General features: G+C 32.1%; 1 protein-coding gene across 1 annotated transcript; it reads right to left on the bottom strand.

Annotated features, from left to right (window-relative positions):
* Positions 1–4,337: 4,337 nt before the first annotated feature.
* Positions 4,338–11,549, bottom strand: LOC122593908 (tRNA wybutosine-synthesizing protein 2/3/4). Its single transcript, XM_043766363.1, has 9 exons — positions 10,691–11,549; positions 9,284–9,677; positions 8,021–9,118; positions 7,306–7,435; positions 6,988–7,223; positions 6,395–6,530; positions 5,462–5,538; positions 4,960–5,066; positions 4,338–4,876 (listed from the first exon to the last, which is right to left on the bottom strand). Exons 1-9 carry the CDS (start codon positions 11,454–11,456, stop codon positions 4,776–4,778), a joined length of 3,045 nt encoding a protein of 1,014 aa, XP_043622298.1. The 5' UTR covers positions 11,457–11,549; the 3' UTR covers positions 4,338–4,775.
* Between the last annotated feature and the right edge of the window lie 7,768 nt (positions 11,550–19,317).

The following is a 19,317-nucleotide window of genomic DNA, read 5'->3' as shown; positions in this document are numbered from 1 at the left end:
CTTCTCTGGTGAAATAGTGATGGCGGTATAATTGCATGGCCTCGTGCTCGGTGAACTTGTTTACCGTGCCCACTCCCTCCCCCAAGATGTATTCATGTCTTCAAACAAAACAAGAAGGAAAATGACTAATCTTCCTAACAAAATAGTCTAAACATCTTTCTAACACTCTAAGAAGTTAACATGTGGTATCCATTAATTCTCTTTCTAAATATTGTCCCTGATCTTTTCACATGTCATCATCCAATAGTTAAAAAGATTTTTAAGCTATTTTATTAAAAAATTAATCATTTCCTAAACAAGAAATGAGTCTAACTAGCCGAAATGGTTATGGTTTGTTAAAAGTAATTTTGGTAAAGTCTAAAAGGTGCGAGACCACCGACAGTAATTTTACTAGAAAATAGGGACCACCCATAAAACGTCTTTTTCAATTTCTTATTCCATTTGGCTTCTTTTGGTGAGGCATGAGGTGTCCCCAAGCCAGCCGCCCTCATGCTACGCACGTGACCTTTCATTAGCAGGTCCCATCTTTACATGGGCTTCATTATTGGATTATGATCTTCTAAAATTAATAAAATTGGTGATTCTAACTAAGGGCGCAACTATATAGGGTCGGGGAGGGGAGCCCGACCCTCCGAATTTTTTTTTGTGATGTAAAGGGTATATGATTTTCGTGTAAAAAAATTTCTATATACTCGGTTTCGACCTCCCATTTTAAAAAAAAAAATGTTAGGGGAAAAAAAATTTAGATCCCGACCCCCCACTGAAAATTTTCAAGTTTCGCCACTGATTCTAACCATTGGATTAAAATCAAGGGTCAAGATTCTTACATAATTTTAAGTTTTGACCTTTGATTTCAATTCAAAGGTCAAGATGTTTCCAACTTTAACTTTAGATAATCCTAATCCTTCATTATCCACTTGTATCTAGTGGTGGACAGGTGGTGGTAGTGATATCGGTAACGACGGCTATTGTTGGTGACAGCACTGACAACTAATGATGTATATTATTGATATAAAATGGGTGATTTTAGGAGTTAAAACTAGATATTGTAAATTAATTTTATTAAAAATATTATATATATTTCAAATAAATATTATAGACATTTTAAGTAAAATTGTCTAAAATAATAAATAGACGAGAGAATATTTGACCGTTATCAATCATTTATTTGAAATAAGGGAGCAAATGTTTTAGAATTTAAAAATTTCCATTAAAACAATGTAACCATTTGAAAAGGTTGATTAAAAAAGAAAAGATTAAAAGAAATTTAATGAAATCTATATAATATATATTTTGTTTTGAGAGGACTAGATGAATGTTTACCATACATAGCGATAATGTAAAAAATGGTTGTAAAGACCAGTAAGGATAGAGAGTAATGTAGTTTATTGATGTATAACACTGGTCGCAAAAATACAAATTATAAAAAAAATAAAATAAAAAAATCATCTTTTTAGATTTGGATGTATTGCCAAAAGAGATTGATATTTGTACCACATAACTTGATTAATATATCAAACAATACAAGTTTTACACCACACTGTATAAATAATTAATGCATAATGGTGGTAACTTAATCAAGTGGTGTGATACTAATATCACTTCCCATTGCCAAATAGCAAATACGCATCTAGTTGTACTAATTTTATCTTTGGTTAATAAAAGTCGTATATATTGTATGGGATTACGAGGAAAAGCATGTGGATTGTAATTCAGAAGCAGAAATATAGGCACATTTTCAGAAAGTTAAATACACGTCTTCGTACATACATAAATGTTACATCTCAGTCATGGGTCCTATTCGGCCAAATTGTCATAAATATAGCACTGTACATCAGTACATGCCAAGTTTTCAATTTTCGATCTTACACAGAAACTATTTCTCAATTCTATCATTAATCTCTTGGAATATATAACAAATATCAATAAACACGAGTACACAACGGAAGCAAATAAAACTATGTAATTAAATAATTAACCTTGAAATAGGATTAGGATTACCTCTTAATGTAGATGATAAAGTGAAGAACTCTATGAGGATTTGAAATAAATCCCTCTACGATCGCACACTAGACACCCCCATACCGTATGCTAATACCCCGATCACGAACTCACAAACCCGTTGTGTATCTCCTTTAATTCGAAATCAACGTAAACCAAAACCATATGTTGCCGTGAAAAACAAAACCAAAACATAATTAATTCTAGTATTAATTATGTAAGATTTCATGTTGATGTCATATCTATAATCGAATTGGTTTTGTTTGTTCGACCGAAATTTCCAGGGTTTAATTATCTTAAAAAACAAGTTAAATAAGGTTTAAAAAGCCCTTGATAGAACCGGTCCAACCCATAGGAAATTAGGGTCCAACACTAATTTCCTATTTTCACATTTAATTCTTCTTTTTAATTAACTAAATACAATTAACCCTTTAACTTATTTAAATTAATTATTTCGTGATTAAACTAATTAATATATTACTTTAATATATTAATTAATAATATAGAGTTACCATATCATTTCGTGTGACCCCGTAGGCTTAAATTATTTCCGGACATACGTTCATTTTACGTGATCATATACTAACATAATCAACCATTATTGAAAAAATAAAAAATATTTTTTATATATTCACAAGTCCAAAATGAGTTCCACACAATAATATAAGCTCGTGGTCAATTCAAAATCTGTCAAAGACAAACCTTTCACTAACCATTTTGAGCGATCTAACCATCAAAAAACTAAAATGATTATATGTATCTAAGAGTCGTAATGAATAATTTGCACAAAATTAAAATTTTATAGAGGATATATAAATGATAGACTTAATTTGTGTACTCGTATTCAATATTCGGGTTTAAGAATTCAGTGAATTGGCATGATGAATATCAAAGACAGTTGAGAGAAAGAGATGTCATAAAACAAATATGTCAGTCTAGTGTATTAGACTGTTATATCTTTAAGATTTGATTTTATGTACGTAATGAGATGAAAGTGTTTCAATTTCAATAACTAATAACTTATACATTCCGTAATGATATCTTCTATGGAAAACAAGAGAAAAAGACTAGCTGTAAATGTAAGTGTAGTTAAAACTTATCTAAATAGTTAGCTAAATGTTATTCGGGTGATTCAATAGAGCTGATCGAGATTTGATCCAATTAAAACCACAGCTAGCTAGCTTAGGACGAAAATGTATGATCGAAATCTCACGAATATGATGAAACGATTTGTCACGGACATTATGTTTCACAACACTGCATATTTTCAAATCCCAAAACGTACATACCTCAAGTAATTAATGGAAATGTAATTGAATTAATTAGCTCAATTCGAGTGCCTTCACCCCATTCATGCCCTCTACAAATTATCTTCTAAAGTGACCCTAGATGTCCAAGCATTGGTAAATGATAAACGAATACAATTCCACAAAAAAACTGTGTTAGATACTCTAAAGATTGCCAACCTTCTGACATTGCTAACAAATTAAGCTCGCAAAGGTCCTGCTATAGCCCTTTGTAATGCTTTGAAATGTCTGAATATTTCATGTTCGTGACTAATAACTGATAAGTGGGGAAACTAACTTCTCCAAAGCTTCATTCCTGTCTCATTGCACTATCTCTAGCCAAGACATTTATGAGCGGCGGATCGAGATCATGCATTGGTATAAGTTGCATGATAACCTTTCTTTAAAATATGCACGACCCAAAATGACATGCAATTCAAGTACCTACTTTACAATCCAAGTCGGTCGATCTTGGATCATGAGAATATCAAAGTTTGTTAAAGTTGAATACAGTCCCATGACTGATCGATGCAACCATGGTGTTGTGAGTTGTCAGTTGTCACGAGAATTTACTTCCACCTTCAGATTTAATTTTATTCCTCATTACATAACAATCATTTTATATTCAACTTTGGAAGATTAAATTTTGAGATTAGCATGATATGCAACAAAAGTTGTTTGTTAATTTGTTCATTTAGTATTTGATCAGTCTTAACAAACTAAGTTTTATAAACAAAACAAAAGACTGGTTCGTATAGAAAGCAATTGTTTACGGTGAGCTTTTTTGCTGATATTACCAAGGTTAGAAGTTGCTGGTGTTTTCGTTTGGAAAGATCATCAACCAGCTGGTTCATTCGGCTATGGTTTCCGTATCAGAACAAGCCATTTGTACTAAAATGAGTTCACTTGTATTTACAGAATAATATGTTGTATTGTTGTGTTTTTATAAGCAATAACTATCAGGGCATTGTGACCACAAATCAGCATAACAATACATAATTACCTGTATCAAATCACCAGTTCCATTTTGCTTGCATCAAAGGCCAAGAATAGGAGAAAACAAAGCCATTAATACATACAACAATTTAATACATGATAAACCTTTTAAAGCACAATTTACAACGAAGTATTAGTTCTAATAGGGGGGACCATCAGCCAATGAAACCAGCCAGCCAGTCTTTAAATCTTACACCCCGAAAACATCCCAAAATTAACCCAACTGAATCAATTCGAGACTACTTTTTAATTTCATGTTTGACTTGCATGAATTGGGATGTTCACGGTATGCTATTAACTACAAAATTGCTCATGATAATTCACATGAACAAACCATGACCATATGGGCTACCTTCCTTGGTTTTAACCTCAAACCTTTTGTGAATCAGTCTAATGATCAATCTGCTCCTTTACTTTACAGCTCGAAGCACAAAAACCGCTAAATGGGAAGGTACCCGAGCAGAGTGGGAGGGAGAAATTGCATTATTGATCTTATGCTTTTTTGCATTTTATGTCTACTACGAGATGGCGAATGTGAGGCGCATACCATTTTACTCGTTCTACATGTTCTACTGTTATATCCCAACTATTACCTGAAATTCAGAAAATAGTTCAGATTTTTTCGAAGCCTTTTGAATAACGCTAGACTGTATGTTGTAATGCTCATGTTCTTTACCTTCCGACTTTGAAATTTCTCTAATGGATGACGAGACTTGTTCTGTCCATGCATCCTCTTCAGAGTCCTTCACATTGCCATGCACATGCATCATCCCACCCTGGCTCCTGCAAAAACGATATATGAGAAAGAGTACATGAATATAATAAACAAGAAAATGCTCTGTCCAAAGAAGGAGAAGAAAACAGTCACAAAAGTGTGAGGTAACATCAGACTGACTAGATGTCAAACTCTTTCAAGGGAGGTATGAATTAAAATTTGTTTCAATATTGATCTAAAAATATACATCTATTTATTAAGTTTGATGTAACTGCCAAGAATTTCTTGAAATTTCAAGAACTCGTATCAACTTTTAATCTAGTCATCCAGGATATGAAAGTTCTAATATTTGCCTGCTCGGAATGCATAACACATCAGTCCAACACTTATTCAGGGTATAATGTTATAACTTCTCAGAGAGTTGGATTTTACAAGTTTATAACTAGTCAAAGAGTTGGATTACCTTAATGCCCTTACGGCAGTCACCCAGCTACCCTCACTTGATGGCAGCAAACCAAGATTGACTCGATGGGCAACTCCCTGGATTAAAAAAGAAGATATAAATCAACTGGTCATATATTTCATCTTACAGAATTCCTTTTGAATTTTGATGACGAACAAAAAAAAAGAGAGAGAGAGAGAGATGAAGATGTACAACAAATGCTACATATAACAAAAAAAACCAAAACTAATAGAGTAAAAATGTAAAACTTACATGTAAATCCTATCAATAGAACTCTTAAAGTAAAAGGAAACGCTTATTAGAAAAAGAAGAAAAAAAGGAAGAAGAAGAGGTTGGCGCCAAGTTACTTGGATATGCGCCCATCGGTTCCAAAAGATTTTTTGAAACGACAAAAAAAAAAAAAAAAACCTCCTCACATGTCTATAAAAAAGACTCGCACTCACAACCTGAATACTGACTCAATGGTATCATTGGGTTGAAGGTAAATTGGTTCATCGATTCCAACACGAGGGGTACTACTGGAATATTCCAGAAATTTTGTAATCTCAAGTCGCTCAAGTTCTTAGCTACATTGGATACATTTCATAGGGGTAAACTTTTCGGATTGTAATATCTTGAACTACTAAAAAATTGTAATAATACCTCAGTGGAATTGAATATGTATCCTTTTTACCGTTAAAACTATCCCATTTGTCATGCTATTTAAGTCTGCAACATTCGCTTGGTTTGCATTGAGGATATTCAAAACATTTACCAAAGAAGTCAAAACGTCCAAAAACTATTTTAAGCTTAAAGTTGCTATAATTTCGAAAAACCTTCAAGCTTAAGGTTGTAACACTTATGGCACGGAGTAAGTAATCAGCTAGAAATATGCATCCTCTATGTTTTTTCAAGATGAGAGTGACTATAGAAGTAGAAAACAAGGATCTGTACTTTAGGTGCTGTAACACGATTATCTCCTTCAAGGACAACACAACGATCAGCGACACCATTTGCTTCAAGATTACGCCGCAGAGCCTTGACAGCGTGGGGATTCCATTCACAAGCGTACACCATTTTTGCATTAGCCCTGTCCAAACCACAAGATCGGCAATGAATGTTTAACTGTTCAAGTGACTGATCAAATTTGAGACTTTTTCTACATTATAACTGATAAACTATAGAATAATCTTTTATGAACAGTAAGAAATAGACATATGTCATTTCACTTCAAGTCTAATTTCAACACTGGAATTTAATTGTTGTTTAACTAAAACCACTGTGCTTTTCAAATTTGATTATTTTGACCAAGAAACCTGTAATTTGCTGACAGGGTTATATGGTTTTTACAATGGTAGCAAAGTTGGATGGCTTTTATACTCGTTTCCAGAAGTTGAATGGTTTTAGGCTTTTAATAACAAAACTTTTAAGTCAGGTAACCAAATTATAAATAAAGTAGAATGTGGTATTATTTATTGCAGATTGCCATACTTTAGATTCAAATTTATTAGACATGTAATCAACAAATGAGTAGAAAAAAACCATACTTGACAAGGAAAGGCAATGTGAAGTATCCAATGCCAGCAAACAAGTCAACAATAACTTCCTCTTTGCAGTCCAGCTGCCCCATTCGACGCTTTTCAGAGAGATTACCCCACGAGAACATGCACTTGGTAGCATCAAATGAATAAATAACCCCATTTTCGCAATGGTCAACCCATCCATTGTCCCCAACGAGAATCTCCAGCCCACTGTCTCTAGTTCCGGTAGGTGAGACCCTGCCCTAAGAAATAAAGTTCCACTTAGTTGTTAACCAGCTACCAATTTGTGGAGCATAACATGCATGGTTTAGAAAGTTAGCTTACTTGTCGAGCAAGGCGACACACACCAAGTGATTCTGCAACAATGGACCAAAGCTCTTTACCTAGTGATTCCCATGCAGAGTCTTTAAAAGAAGTCACAGGAATCACAACAATGTCCCCTAATCGCTCCCATCTGAGAATAAGATTGCAAGTTAATTATGCATCTCAAGTATGACTGCTAACGACACAAGTCGGCTCTTTTGATAGTCATGCAAGCTCAATCCTAGTGAGCCTAAATGAAATAATTCATTGAGTCACTTACAAGGTGATTAGATGTGCATTAAAATGGAAGTCACGGTAATGAACATAGAGTTTTAGCATACACGTGATTGTGACTACAATATGTTTAGTATTTAGTAAGCTGCTTTGAATAAATAAATACTAGTAAGCTGCTTTGAAAACAATGATTATTGTATCCCAGATTTAATCATCTGCATAGCTACATCTGATTATTCTAGTTGCAATGGTCACTGTGAAACCAAAAATATAAACACCCGCTCAGTGTGCTCAACTGCTCATACGTTTAAACCACTAGTCTTCAAAGTCACCATAAACTTAACCCGGTAAATAATAAATAAGAATTTATAAGTAGCTTTTATTTGAGAGGTCAAATATGAATTTTAGCACAAGCCCTTGGAAACTGAATATATGACGCACTATGAACAGGCTGATTTGACCCACTATGAATTAATCTACCAAAGAAAAAGAACTTGCATACCTTGTGGGTAATTGTTCTAAGAGTGTCAAAGGCAAACTGTGACGATTTAACAACAAAGAAACATTTTCTTTCATTAATTTCAGTGGAGAGCATGAAGTTTTTCGAACTCTGACAATATCGTCAGCATGTGTTGTTGCACCTAATGCAACCAAAAGATCCAAGGCTCTTGCACTAGAAATAACCTTATGTACTTCATGCAACTTAAAGTCATCTACATCGTCCAAAACTCCCTTTAATCCTGGTATTTTATTTTGGTAAAGTGCCCCAAATTCTTTGATGATTGGAAAATAGACATAAACTCCATTTTCCTGAGTGTATACTTTTCTCTCCGCGTCTAACCATCCAAACTTTTTTAATATGTCTTTTGTAGGTTTCGCATGCTTTTTATCAATTTGCAAAACCATATGCAAAGGAACTATCATCTTATCATATGTACCCTCAAGATTTACATTAAAATCCCCATTTGATCTCTTTTCGATATGGATATTTGTTTGATCCTTGATTTCATCACAAATTTCAGCAGAAGAAACTAATGGAAGCAAGTTTATTGTCATTGGTTCACTAAACTTGGTTCCAAATGCATAACAGGAAGCACCGCCGCCTACAATAACAAGATCATCACCAACAATACTTGTCGTGGAACGAACAAAAAGATCTTCACCAATAGAATTCAACTTCATTCGCTTCCAGGTACTGGACCCCACTTTGAATATTGATAATTCTTGATAGTGTTGCCTGATAGGACACCCTCCTATAACACCAATATGATTTTTATACACAAACATGGTGTGGGAAAACCGTGCGTACGGTATACTTCCTGTCATATTTTCTTTCTTCCAAGCACATGAATGGATATCAAAACTGTAAAGATCTCCGAGTGCTTTCACCCCGTTGTGTCCACCAAACATATACAATTGAGAACCGTAGGCTACTAATGTGTGGGAATGACGAGGAAACGGTTTTTGCCCTTGAACACTTACTTCTTCCCATTTTAAGCTGCGGGTATCAAGCCTATACATTGCTGAAGAGATGCTGCCATTGTGAATCCCACCAAAAACATATATACTTGACCCTATGACTGCTGCTGCATGTCGATGACTGTGGAGCAATCAATATATAAGAAAACAATGATAATAGTATTAGAAAACTAGAAATTTGGGGGGGGGGGGGGGGAGGGACTTAGAGAGAGACCAAGAAAGCATGCAATTTGAGTATGGCGAAAATATAAAGATAACACAAGAATAAGCATAGCCAGGTGATCACCTCTGAGGAAAGTCAACCCCGCTACACTGAGCCTGCTTCCATTCGTTTGTTGTTGTATTAAGAACCCAGACATCGTTTAACACATTCTCTGGATCAGCTCTACCTCCAATAACAAACATAAGATCACCTGCTAAAGAAGCCGTGTGACCTAAACGTGGTGATGGGGTGCTCTCAAAGACAACTAATTCAAGTTGACCTGAAACTGAATCTAGAAGCCATGAATCATTTCTCCGTGCATGCCTTCCCATGCCTCCAAAACCTCCAAACACAAGGACTGATTTGACATCCTTTGTAGTTTTGAGTGTACAGGCTGAATGGCCCCAGAGATGAAGCTTCTCAATCGGTTCACCAGTAATCACGATAGGTTTGATAGGAAGACTAAGTTCAGGAAACCCTGCCAAAAATTTTACAAATTAACCATCAAACCATGTTAAAAGGGACATATCCTAGAGTCAAACATTAATTACTTACAAAAAATTCATGTGGGGTCTTTTATTCTTATTTGCAAGACGCATACAATATAACGATGACGAAATGGATATCTACTTCAATACGAATGGAGAGACTAAATACAATTGAATGTTAAGAAAATAAATGCCAACAATACTCCCATCCCATCGTTACAAGATTAAGAAATACAAGACTGGTACTATTAATCCATTGTTACAAGGTTAAGAAAGACTCATAAATTGAGACAGCGATTTCAACGATGTAGAACTAACATTCCTCCTGTTTTATGAAAATTACGAGATTAGTCTATACACCTACTTTTAGCTTCATCAACTTCTAAAACCATATTATAAGGCTTTTGTTTGCAAAAAACGATTATTCACGCAAAAATGTAGAAGGGCCTGACCCTTTGCAGAAATGGACAATTTAGGACAGTAAGTGCCAAGTGTAACGATTAAGTTAGCAATTACATATACACAGTTAATAAAAATTTGTTCATTTTTATAACTACAGTATCCTATATTAACATATTACTTACATTTTTGCATATACAATGGTTTGTTACCAGTTTTCAAGTTTTGTGAGTGGAATATGTAATTATTCTTATGGATCACGAAAATATACGTCTGTAAGTTAAATTCCTTGTTATCAACAAAATAATAGACTATTGTGAACCAAAACTAACTTACATGATTGCAATAAGTAGATCTAGTTCCAAATTAACCTAAAATAGCAATATTGAAATTTACACAGCATATCCAACATGTCAACCATTGCATGACTTCATTAACTTCATGATATCAACAAAAGTAGTTAACTCGTATTTGTAATACCTCTTAGATAGTTTATCGCTGTTTCCTATACTTAAATCCATTGCACTGGTAACAATTACTTATTACCAATAGAATCTAACAAACTGATAAACATAAAAGAGAATATGAAGAATAATAATCTTACCATTGTTTGCTTCGTCCATAACCTCTGTTGTAAGTTGAATATCTTCCACTTCACCATTACTAATCAACAAATCTTCATCACCCGAATCTTGATTCAAGTTCAAAAACTCGAAATCACCAATCCCAGGTCTCATAAAGAACTCAGTCTTCAACAATGCTTCATGAAAACTATCACTTCTTTTCCTATTAGCTTCCATTTTCTCATTAGCAATCCCAACTAGATACCCCAAATACTCTTTCGACACCATTATCTTCCCCGTACAGCCCAACGGAACTTCTAACCTAATCGAACATCTAATCGCAACAATAACTCTTTTACAATTCACATTTGTAATTCCTGATTCTCTAAAACCACAAGAAATAGCTAAAGACACCAACTTTTGTGCAGACAATACATCTTTACATTCAACAGCAATAATCAAAGGCTCAAACCTGAACACAAGATTTTCTTGGTTCTTTTCAGACTGAGTTGACCCAGTTGGAAAGATGAGATTTTGAACCGATTTAGGGTCAGCTGGGTCATGGGTAATAAAGACCCAGGTGCCACCTTTGGCTTTTTTCTTTACGGTGGTTGTTGCGGTGGTGATTGGTGTTGATAAGATGGAAATCCGGCCGGAGCAAGAACTGGTGGTGAAGTAAGATGGGTGTGAGTTAATGGTATTAAGAAGTGGGATAATAGGTGCATCTATATCTCCTTTTGGTGATCTGTCTGGCTCAGGTGATGTCATGGTGGCTAAACTTGCTTTCTTTCTCTTCTCAAACTCCATCGTTAGATTTTCCGGCGTGCGTTTTGAAACAGCCGGAGGGGGTTTTAGTTGAGGTTTTTAGGGGTGACTACTGGGCCTCCTTTGTTTGGGCTTTAACGGATTTCAGTATGAGCCCTTTAAATCTTTATCTTTTAAGTTAACTGCATAATTTATGGCTGCACTTGGGTATAAATTAAAGAGAATAATTTTGTAATTATAAAAATATATGAAGGGCAAAAAGGTAATTCCATTTTTATTTGTCTCTACAACTGCATCTATGGTAGATGCAGTTAGCTGCGTGTATGATTTTCCCTAAAACAAAACCCTTAATTCTAAATTGGAAAAGTAATGGCCGAATTTTATCTATTATAGTTTACCATTAAATCATTTTGATGACATCATCATTGACTAAATAATTAGTGAATAACAGTTTTAGTTCTCATAGTTTTATAGAATAAATGTGTCTTATAAGTCATTTATACTCCCTCTGTCCCATGTCCCATATTAAAGTCCATTCGTTCAACTTTTTTTTGGGTGGCTCTACCAATAAGAAAAAAATTTCTTGGATCAAATGGAAAGATGTTACTGCGGCTAAAGAAGATGGCGGTATAGGTCTTGGTAGCATCGAAGCTATGAATATGGCTTTTTTGTACAAATGGAGGTGGCGGGCCCTTTCTGATAATTCTTCATTATGGTGTCGCATTCTATCCATGGGGATAATTGTTTCAAAAATCCTACAGCAAGTAATAAAGGAATCTGGTCTAAGATTGTTAAGTCTGTTAGAGATACTCATGACTTAATATCGAATAAGAATGACCTTTGTAAACGTAAGGTGGGGAATGGGAGGGATACTCATTTCTGGAAAGATAGATGGATTGGAGATCAAACTCTTAAAAAATATTCCCGCGGCTGTTCGCTTTAGATCTTGACAAAGATTGTCTCGTTAGCAACCGGTTTATAAACTCGTCATGGGTTTGGAATTGGAGAAGAAACATTTGTCTAGGTCGTGAACAACAGCAACTAAATGATCTACTTAGCACCATTCCACATTATTTGGAGTCTAATGAAATCGACAAATGGAATTGGAATCTTGATGGAAGCTCCGAATTTAGTACAGCTCATGTGCGACATGCTATTGATCAGCTCCAGTTTTCCAGTCCGACCAGCATTAAAACGAGATGGGTCAACGTAATCCCAAAAAAAGTTAACATCTTTGTGTGGAGGCTAATTCGAGATAGCATTCCTAATAATCTGAATCTCTTCGCTAGGGGCATAGACGTTTGTACCTTTAGATGCCCCACGTGCCTTGTTGGGATAGAAACTATAAAACATGTATTTCAAAACTGCCCTATTGCTAAAGATACCAGGGGAATGTTGTGTTTGTGGCTTAAGATTGATATCATCTTTGGTACACCCAAAGAGCAGCTAGTCTCGTGTGAGAGTGCCTGACATCTCGATAGATTGGGTGTGCTAAAAGCTATTCTTTTCATTTGGTAGTGGCATTTATGGAAAGCAAGAAATAAGTCGAGACATAATGGTATCAAGTCAAGCAATGTTGAAATGTTCAATTCTATTGTGTCGACCTCTTATCTTTGGATAACCAATCGGAGTAAGAAGACTCGTGCATCTTGGGAGGTTTGGATAGACTGCCCAATCTAAGTATGTAATTTTAATTTTTGTTATATTTCAATTGTGTCGGAATAGAGATTGGTTATTATAAGTTTTCTCTAGTTGTATCTTTTGTATGTTAAACACCTAGTGCCTTGCTAGGTTGTTTATAACTTGATGTTAATAATGATATGTATTTAATATCTCACAACTATCATAATGGTAAACTTGGGATTTCACCGTTAAGCAGCGTTGCAGGGTAACTAGCTTGAAAGGAAAAATTCCTCTACGGGACTAAGGAGTTTTTGGGCATTTACCATTTTTTTTACATATTTATTGAAATATACGTGTTTCATGCATATTTTTTAGTTTTATGGCTGACAACATTATTTGTTAACATTTTCAATGACAAAGAACGTGATATTATTATTGTGGTTCAAAAGTTTATAAAGATTTATTTAGATGTTAGTCGTTTTCATATATTAAAAGTTTTTTAATGTAAAAACAAAGTACGAATCCCGTGTATTACGCGGTAATAAGCTAATTTGATTACTGTTTTGTGATTTTTTTTACCCAACCAATATTATGCTTATCCATAAATATTTACCTTTCCTATCCAAAGAAGGCAAGAACTATCTTTAAAAAGTGGTTTAATGTATAACATTTTTATTACGAATAATAATATGTGAATCTATATTTAAACTTGGATACATACAGCCATGTATTCACTTTTGAGTTTTTTATATATAACATATTCTAAATTTGAATCACACTAGGTACAATTTTAGAGCGGGTAAAAACAACAAACAAATAGTAAAAAGCTCACTTTCTGTAGCTTTTTCATCTTATTCATCTCGATCTGAAATGTTAATACGTTTATTTAGAAAAGTTTATCTAAACATTTTTTGGGGCGCTTAATAGAATTGAAATAATAGAAGTACTTTAAAATAATCTCAATTAAATAGCGTGATTAATTAACAATGAGAACCTTTGAACGACTTGTTTCATAGTTCCTTTTGATTGTTATTTTTTGTTTTTGGCATCCAACTACTTTTTATTATGTTTATCGCAAGTTTAATAGTTGTAGTGATTACATATTTTGTCACATTATTCTCTTTTCAAACAAATAATAAAAAGGTTATTTTATGTGTATTTCAACTTGTAATTAAGTTTATTTGTTTTTAATAAGATATATATTTAGAAATTTTAATTACAATTAAAAATTAAAAGATAAATGTTATCTTTATCTTTATATATACTAAAAGACAACTGACCTAATAGCTTATTAACCAATCATAAAGCTCAATTTTATCAAATTAAAAATTGATGATGTCATAAATATAAAAATTACAACTTAAAATTTATGGAAATCTTTATATATTAAATTTAAATTTAACATAATTAATATATCTAAATTTGTTACGACTTATGCATTGAAGCCCAGCTATACGCATATACATATGGATAGCTACTATGGATGTTTGTTGATAAAACTATAAAAGCCAACTTTACATGTATATCTATTAAACTTTTCTATTCCAAATGAATCTTATAATAAAGATTAAAAAGTAATAATTTATAATTATCTAATTATTAATCATTATCTAAAGTTTTTACAATTTATAGTTTTTTGTTTTTTATCGATAGTTTACACATTTTAATCTCACTAAATACTTAACTTATACATTTTGTAGCAATCAACTTGAAGTTTTTTATTCTATTCTTTAACATTTAATTATTAAAAAAAAATTCAATATATTGTTTTTAAAAAAATTCTTTCATAAAATATATAAAACTCCTTTTCTTTCATATAATACTAACACTTATATAATTTTAATTTTATTAACTAATAATTCGTTAGTCTAAATCAATTTCAATTTATTGGTATGTCAAAATTTATCTTTTAATTCGATCATGAACTTTAAATATTGTTCTTTAATCTATATATTTTGGTTTTCGCATGACAAGTTGATACATTATTTTAAATAAAGAAATAAAAGGTAGTCATTAAAATTGTTATTAACTGCTTTTACTAAAGTTGGTTTATAACTACAATCTCCAGTATTTCAAGTACGGACAATTATATGTTGTAATGTGTTTTGAGTAAGATCTAAAGTATCTTTATGTATTAATAAGGTAAAAAATGTTAGATCAAAAAATATAAACACATATTTTGTATAAAAAAGATTTAAAAAATGAAATAAATATATGTAATCAATTTTTAAGAATTATATTAATTTAATTTGAGCTTGCCTACATTTTTAATATTTAAATATACATATTTGACCATTTATCTTATATTGAAAATTTCTTAAATATCTCGTATATTTGACACGGGCCAAAATCTAGTAATATACTAAATGGGTTAATAATATAAATAAAAATTTTGACAATATAAAATTGATTTTAAATAAGATATAAATTGTGAAAATATATTAGGTATTTCGACTATTTCATAATTCGACCACGTTTAAACAATTTTTATTAGTGAACATGATAGGAAAAATCTCAGAGTTGGAACAAAGTTCTCATGATGATTCATAGAATCCTATTCACTTTGACTTGATAGACTTCATCAACAAATGAAATCCATTTTCAGCTTTAGTTTTAAACAGAAGAAATATCCTTAACACATTTGTGACGCATATATAAAAACTTTAAATAAACGATCGACTATATGAAACAAGCATTTACAAAATGAAACGATAAACTGAAATATTTTTTCTATCCGATTATTTCAGGATGAGAGGTACTTTTTGACTTAGATACAACAATCTAATTGTGATTTTAAAGCATTACCAAAATGAATACTTTTAAAATTGAACATTTTGAGTATTAAAATAAAGGGTATAACATATACGGAGTATATGTTTTTTTAGCACCTAAATGTGCTACTAGTGAAAACTTGTAAACAAATTTATACTTTTGATTCTACAGTATGTTAAATACACAAATATAATATCTATTAATCTCTGAAATCACCTAATTTAGATTTTACTAGTAACACCCATATCTTCGATATGTGACCTAATACGATAGATGTTACGCATTTTTAAATAGAAAAGAGTATATGTACGTCTGATGTCGATATACATATTTCATTGGTCAATTAAAAATTAAAGAAGCTAGTTTTATTTCAAGTAAAAAGCTAGACACGACATTACTCCAAGAAATCCAAAATATAGACAAAGACGACTAGTCGTAATAGAACCAAGGAATTTAGTTTGTATTTACCATCAGTAGTATTTTTTTTTTATATAATTGATTTTATTACACAAGATGAGAATGAATATTTATGTGTAACGAGCATGATAAACTTTAGGAAAATGATAATGTCAGCCCTAAAGGTTGTCATTAACAGCTTATTACATGCATAAAAAGTAGTACTTCATATATTAATAATCGTTCCCTAAATTTTCGTAAGACAAAATACAAATTTTAATGCATCAAATTAATTAATAACAACCCTAATGACCGTTATTAACAAAACTCTACACTTTAAATCTAAGAGATAACATATGTTAAAGTTTTTTAGAATGAAATTGAATTATTAAGTTGATTACAACAAAATTAAAGAACCCAAAAAGGAATATAAGGAATAATTAGGTAAATGTCAAAAATAATAAAAAAAGGTACGCATCTTGAATGGTCGTGGTTCAAAGAGGGAACCAATGATTTGATAAAAAGAGACTACATTTTAAATACCACCAAGCATATCTAGTCAAATAATGAATCTTATTGTTGTTTTAATTAATTCTTAAATAGTTAAATTACCTAAAAAAATATTAAAAATAAATCGACACATGCATTCACTAGTTTGTGTCTATATATCTCCATACGTATTTGTATAGACACACGCTATAAAACTAACAATTATTTGCACTTATAAAATACAAATGATTAGAAAAATGTGTTTAGGTGAAGAAGAATTCAACTGGCAACTGCGTCTGCATTGAAAGGAATCAAAGTTTAATGCGGGTAAAAGCATGCTAGTTTTGAAAACGCTTAGTTTATATGTGAAAACACAATAATACCCCATACACATAGTAATCATATTACAATACATACATAGGTAATACTAAGGGGCCATTTGGTTCACTGAATATTTTTTAAGAAATTAGAATTTGTCAAAAGAATTGAATTTGAATAATTGAAATCTGAAAGTTTTAAAATTTGTCTTGTATTTGGTTGACAGAATTCAACGGAATTCAGATAAAACAATTTTAATATAAATTATATAAAATGACAAAACTAACCTTAAAAACAATAGTATTAACAATTGTAATAATAACAATGTATATTCATTACACCGACATACATCCTTTCACAGCAAACCACGATATAGTCATACTATATCAGTATATTGCACCATAACTTTTTTTACCCACTATTAATTAATAGATTATAATATAAGAGTATTGATATATCAATAATAATATTATCCTATACACATAGATCTATGTTGAAAGGGTTGAAAGAGGGAAGTACTGAGATGGTAGAAACATAGCAGTAGGCGACTACCAAGAAAATATCAGAGGTGTTTGGTGTGGATGTGTGGAAGTGTAGAATAAAAAGTGCAGGAAGATGGAGGCAACCTGAGAAATAAAAATGATAAGAGGGAATTCAAATAGATAGAACCATTGAAAATTTAAACTTTCCATCACAAAACTAAAGTAATGATGAATTCTTTAATTTAGAGAATTTGAAGGAATTCAAGCAATTCCAATTCTATCATTCTACCAACTAAACATGTTCAAAAATGGAATTCTAACGCCCCCTAAATGGTATAAGATAGAGTGACTTGATTTATAAAGTGGCATACCCGCATATATTGATGTAGAAGTGGGATGTTGAATATTTGGTTGAGAATAATGGTATTAATTATAGAGTGAAATTCTATGTAAATCGTGAAAAGAAATAATAGTTTGGCGTTGATATCACAATTAACCTAAAATGTGAGAATATGAGAGGCTTATTAGCCTTATTACGTATGCAGTTTTTGTTGCCATGTCTTAGAGAAGTACCACTTGAACACTTCACAAATAAGTTTTGATAGGTTTTAGGCATTACAAATTAACTTAAACTTTTAAGAAAGCATGCAATCTAAAATAAGATCTATGTTTTCATAATTGAACCTATAACTATAAACATAAGTTAAAAACATTGATACTCTAGTAAATAATCAAAAATACTAAAATAAATAAATAAGATTACATACCTTCTAGTTGTTATAGTAAACAACTAAAATTATCCCTCTGAATCTCTTGGAAGCAAGCACCACAAATGTCGTGTCTCTAATACAATCACACCTGACGACTCAAAAATTTAACTAAGTGTGGATGAACTATATAAGAGTTATTCCAAGAGGAGATCGAGGAGGTGAATACTCAAGCCAAGAATGAGCAAAGAAATTGAATCCCTAAGGCCCTATTTATAACCTTGGATATCCTCCATGGTTTTCCTATCCCACCGATGTGGGACAAATTTCCCAAAAGATATTTCTCTTCTCCTTTATCACTTCTACTTATTTTCGAGTCTTGAGAGGAACTCAAAAGCACTGTGCTTCTATCAATTATAGTTATGGCTTAAACACCTAATCCAACAAGTTTATCCACCTCTCATTCTCTTTTTGGGGAACTTGAGAAGGACGTGTGATCATGTTTAAATGAATCTGAAAGTTCTTTGTAGCTCAATACATTGAAGCACGTGTTGCAACTCATATCATTAGTTGGATTATGTTTGATATAGCTAAAGGAGTAAGGTCTCAGATAGCATATGAGCTCTCACTAATTTATTGCAAATCTTATTAATTTCTAATATAAGTGATATTTTATACATAAAAATTATTTTTAACAAAATGCTAAATTAAGTTCTTAGGGATTTCACTTAACTAACGTAAAAACATTATACCTTACTATATTAAAAGCTCACCCGTTAAATTTTATGATAAATGTACAAATATCTACTGCACCTTAATGAAAGACCTTATGAATTCATTTAGTAAAACACAAAAAAGAGTAACAAGAACAGAGTGAGATAGATATGGTGTAATATTTAGTCTATATTCCCTTATAAAGAAAAAGTCTCATTTTCATTTTAGGTAATTATACCTTTAAATTACCAGAATTGTTCTTAACTTTTTATATTTAGCCTTAATGAATTAAATTACACTCTAAACATTTATTTTAATAATTAACACTTTAAGCTCTTATTTTCTAAAAATTTTCACTACCACAATTATATCAATCTACACCACTTGACACCGCCATCACCA

Source organism: Erigeron canadensis, chromosome 3, assembly GCF_010389155.1.
Source record: "Erigeron canadensis isolate Cc75 chromosome 3, C_canadensis_v1, whole genome shotgun sequence".
Taxonomy (NCBI): domain Eukaryota; kingdom Viridiplantae; phylum Streptophyta; class Magnoliopsida; order Asterales; family Asteraceae; genus Erigeron; species Erigeron canadensis.
The sequence above is the reverse complement of the archived record's forward strand: the minus strand, read 5'-3'. Positions and strand labels throughout refer to the sequence as shown.

Coding starts and splice junctions, on each gene's coding strand:
- LOC122593908 (XM_043766363.1), bottom strand. CDS start 11,456: ATGGAGTTTGAGAAGAGAAAGAAAGCAAGTTTAGCCACCATGACATCA. Junction 9,678..10,690: donor TATGGACGAAGCAAACAATG/GTAAGATTATTA, acceptor AATTTTTGGCAG/GGTTTCCTGAACTTAGTCTT. Junction 7,224..7,305: donor TGTGTCGCCTTGCTCGACAA/GTAAGCTAACTT, acceptor TTTATTTCTTAG/GGCAGGGTCTCACCTACCGG.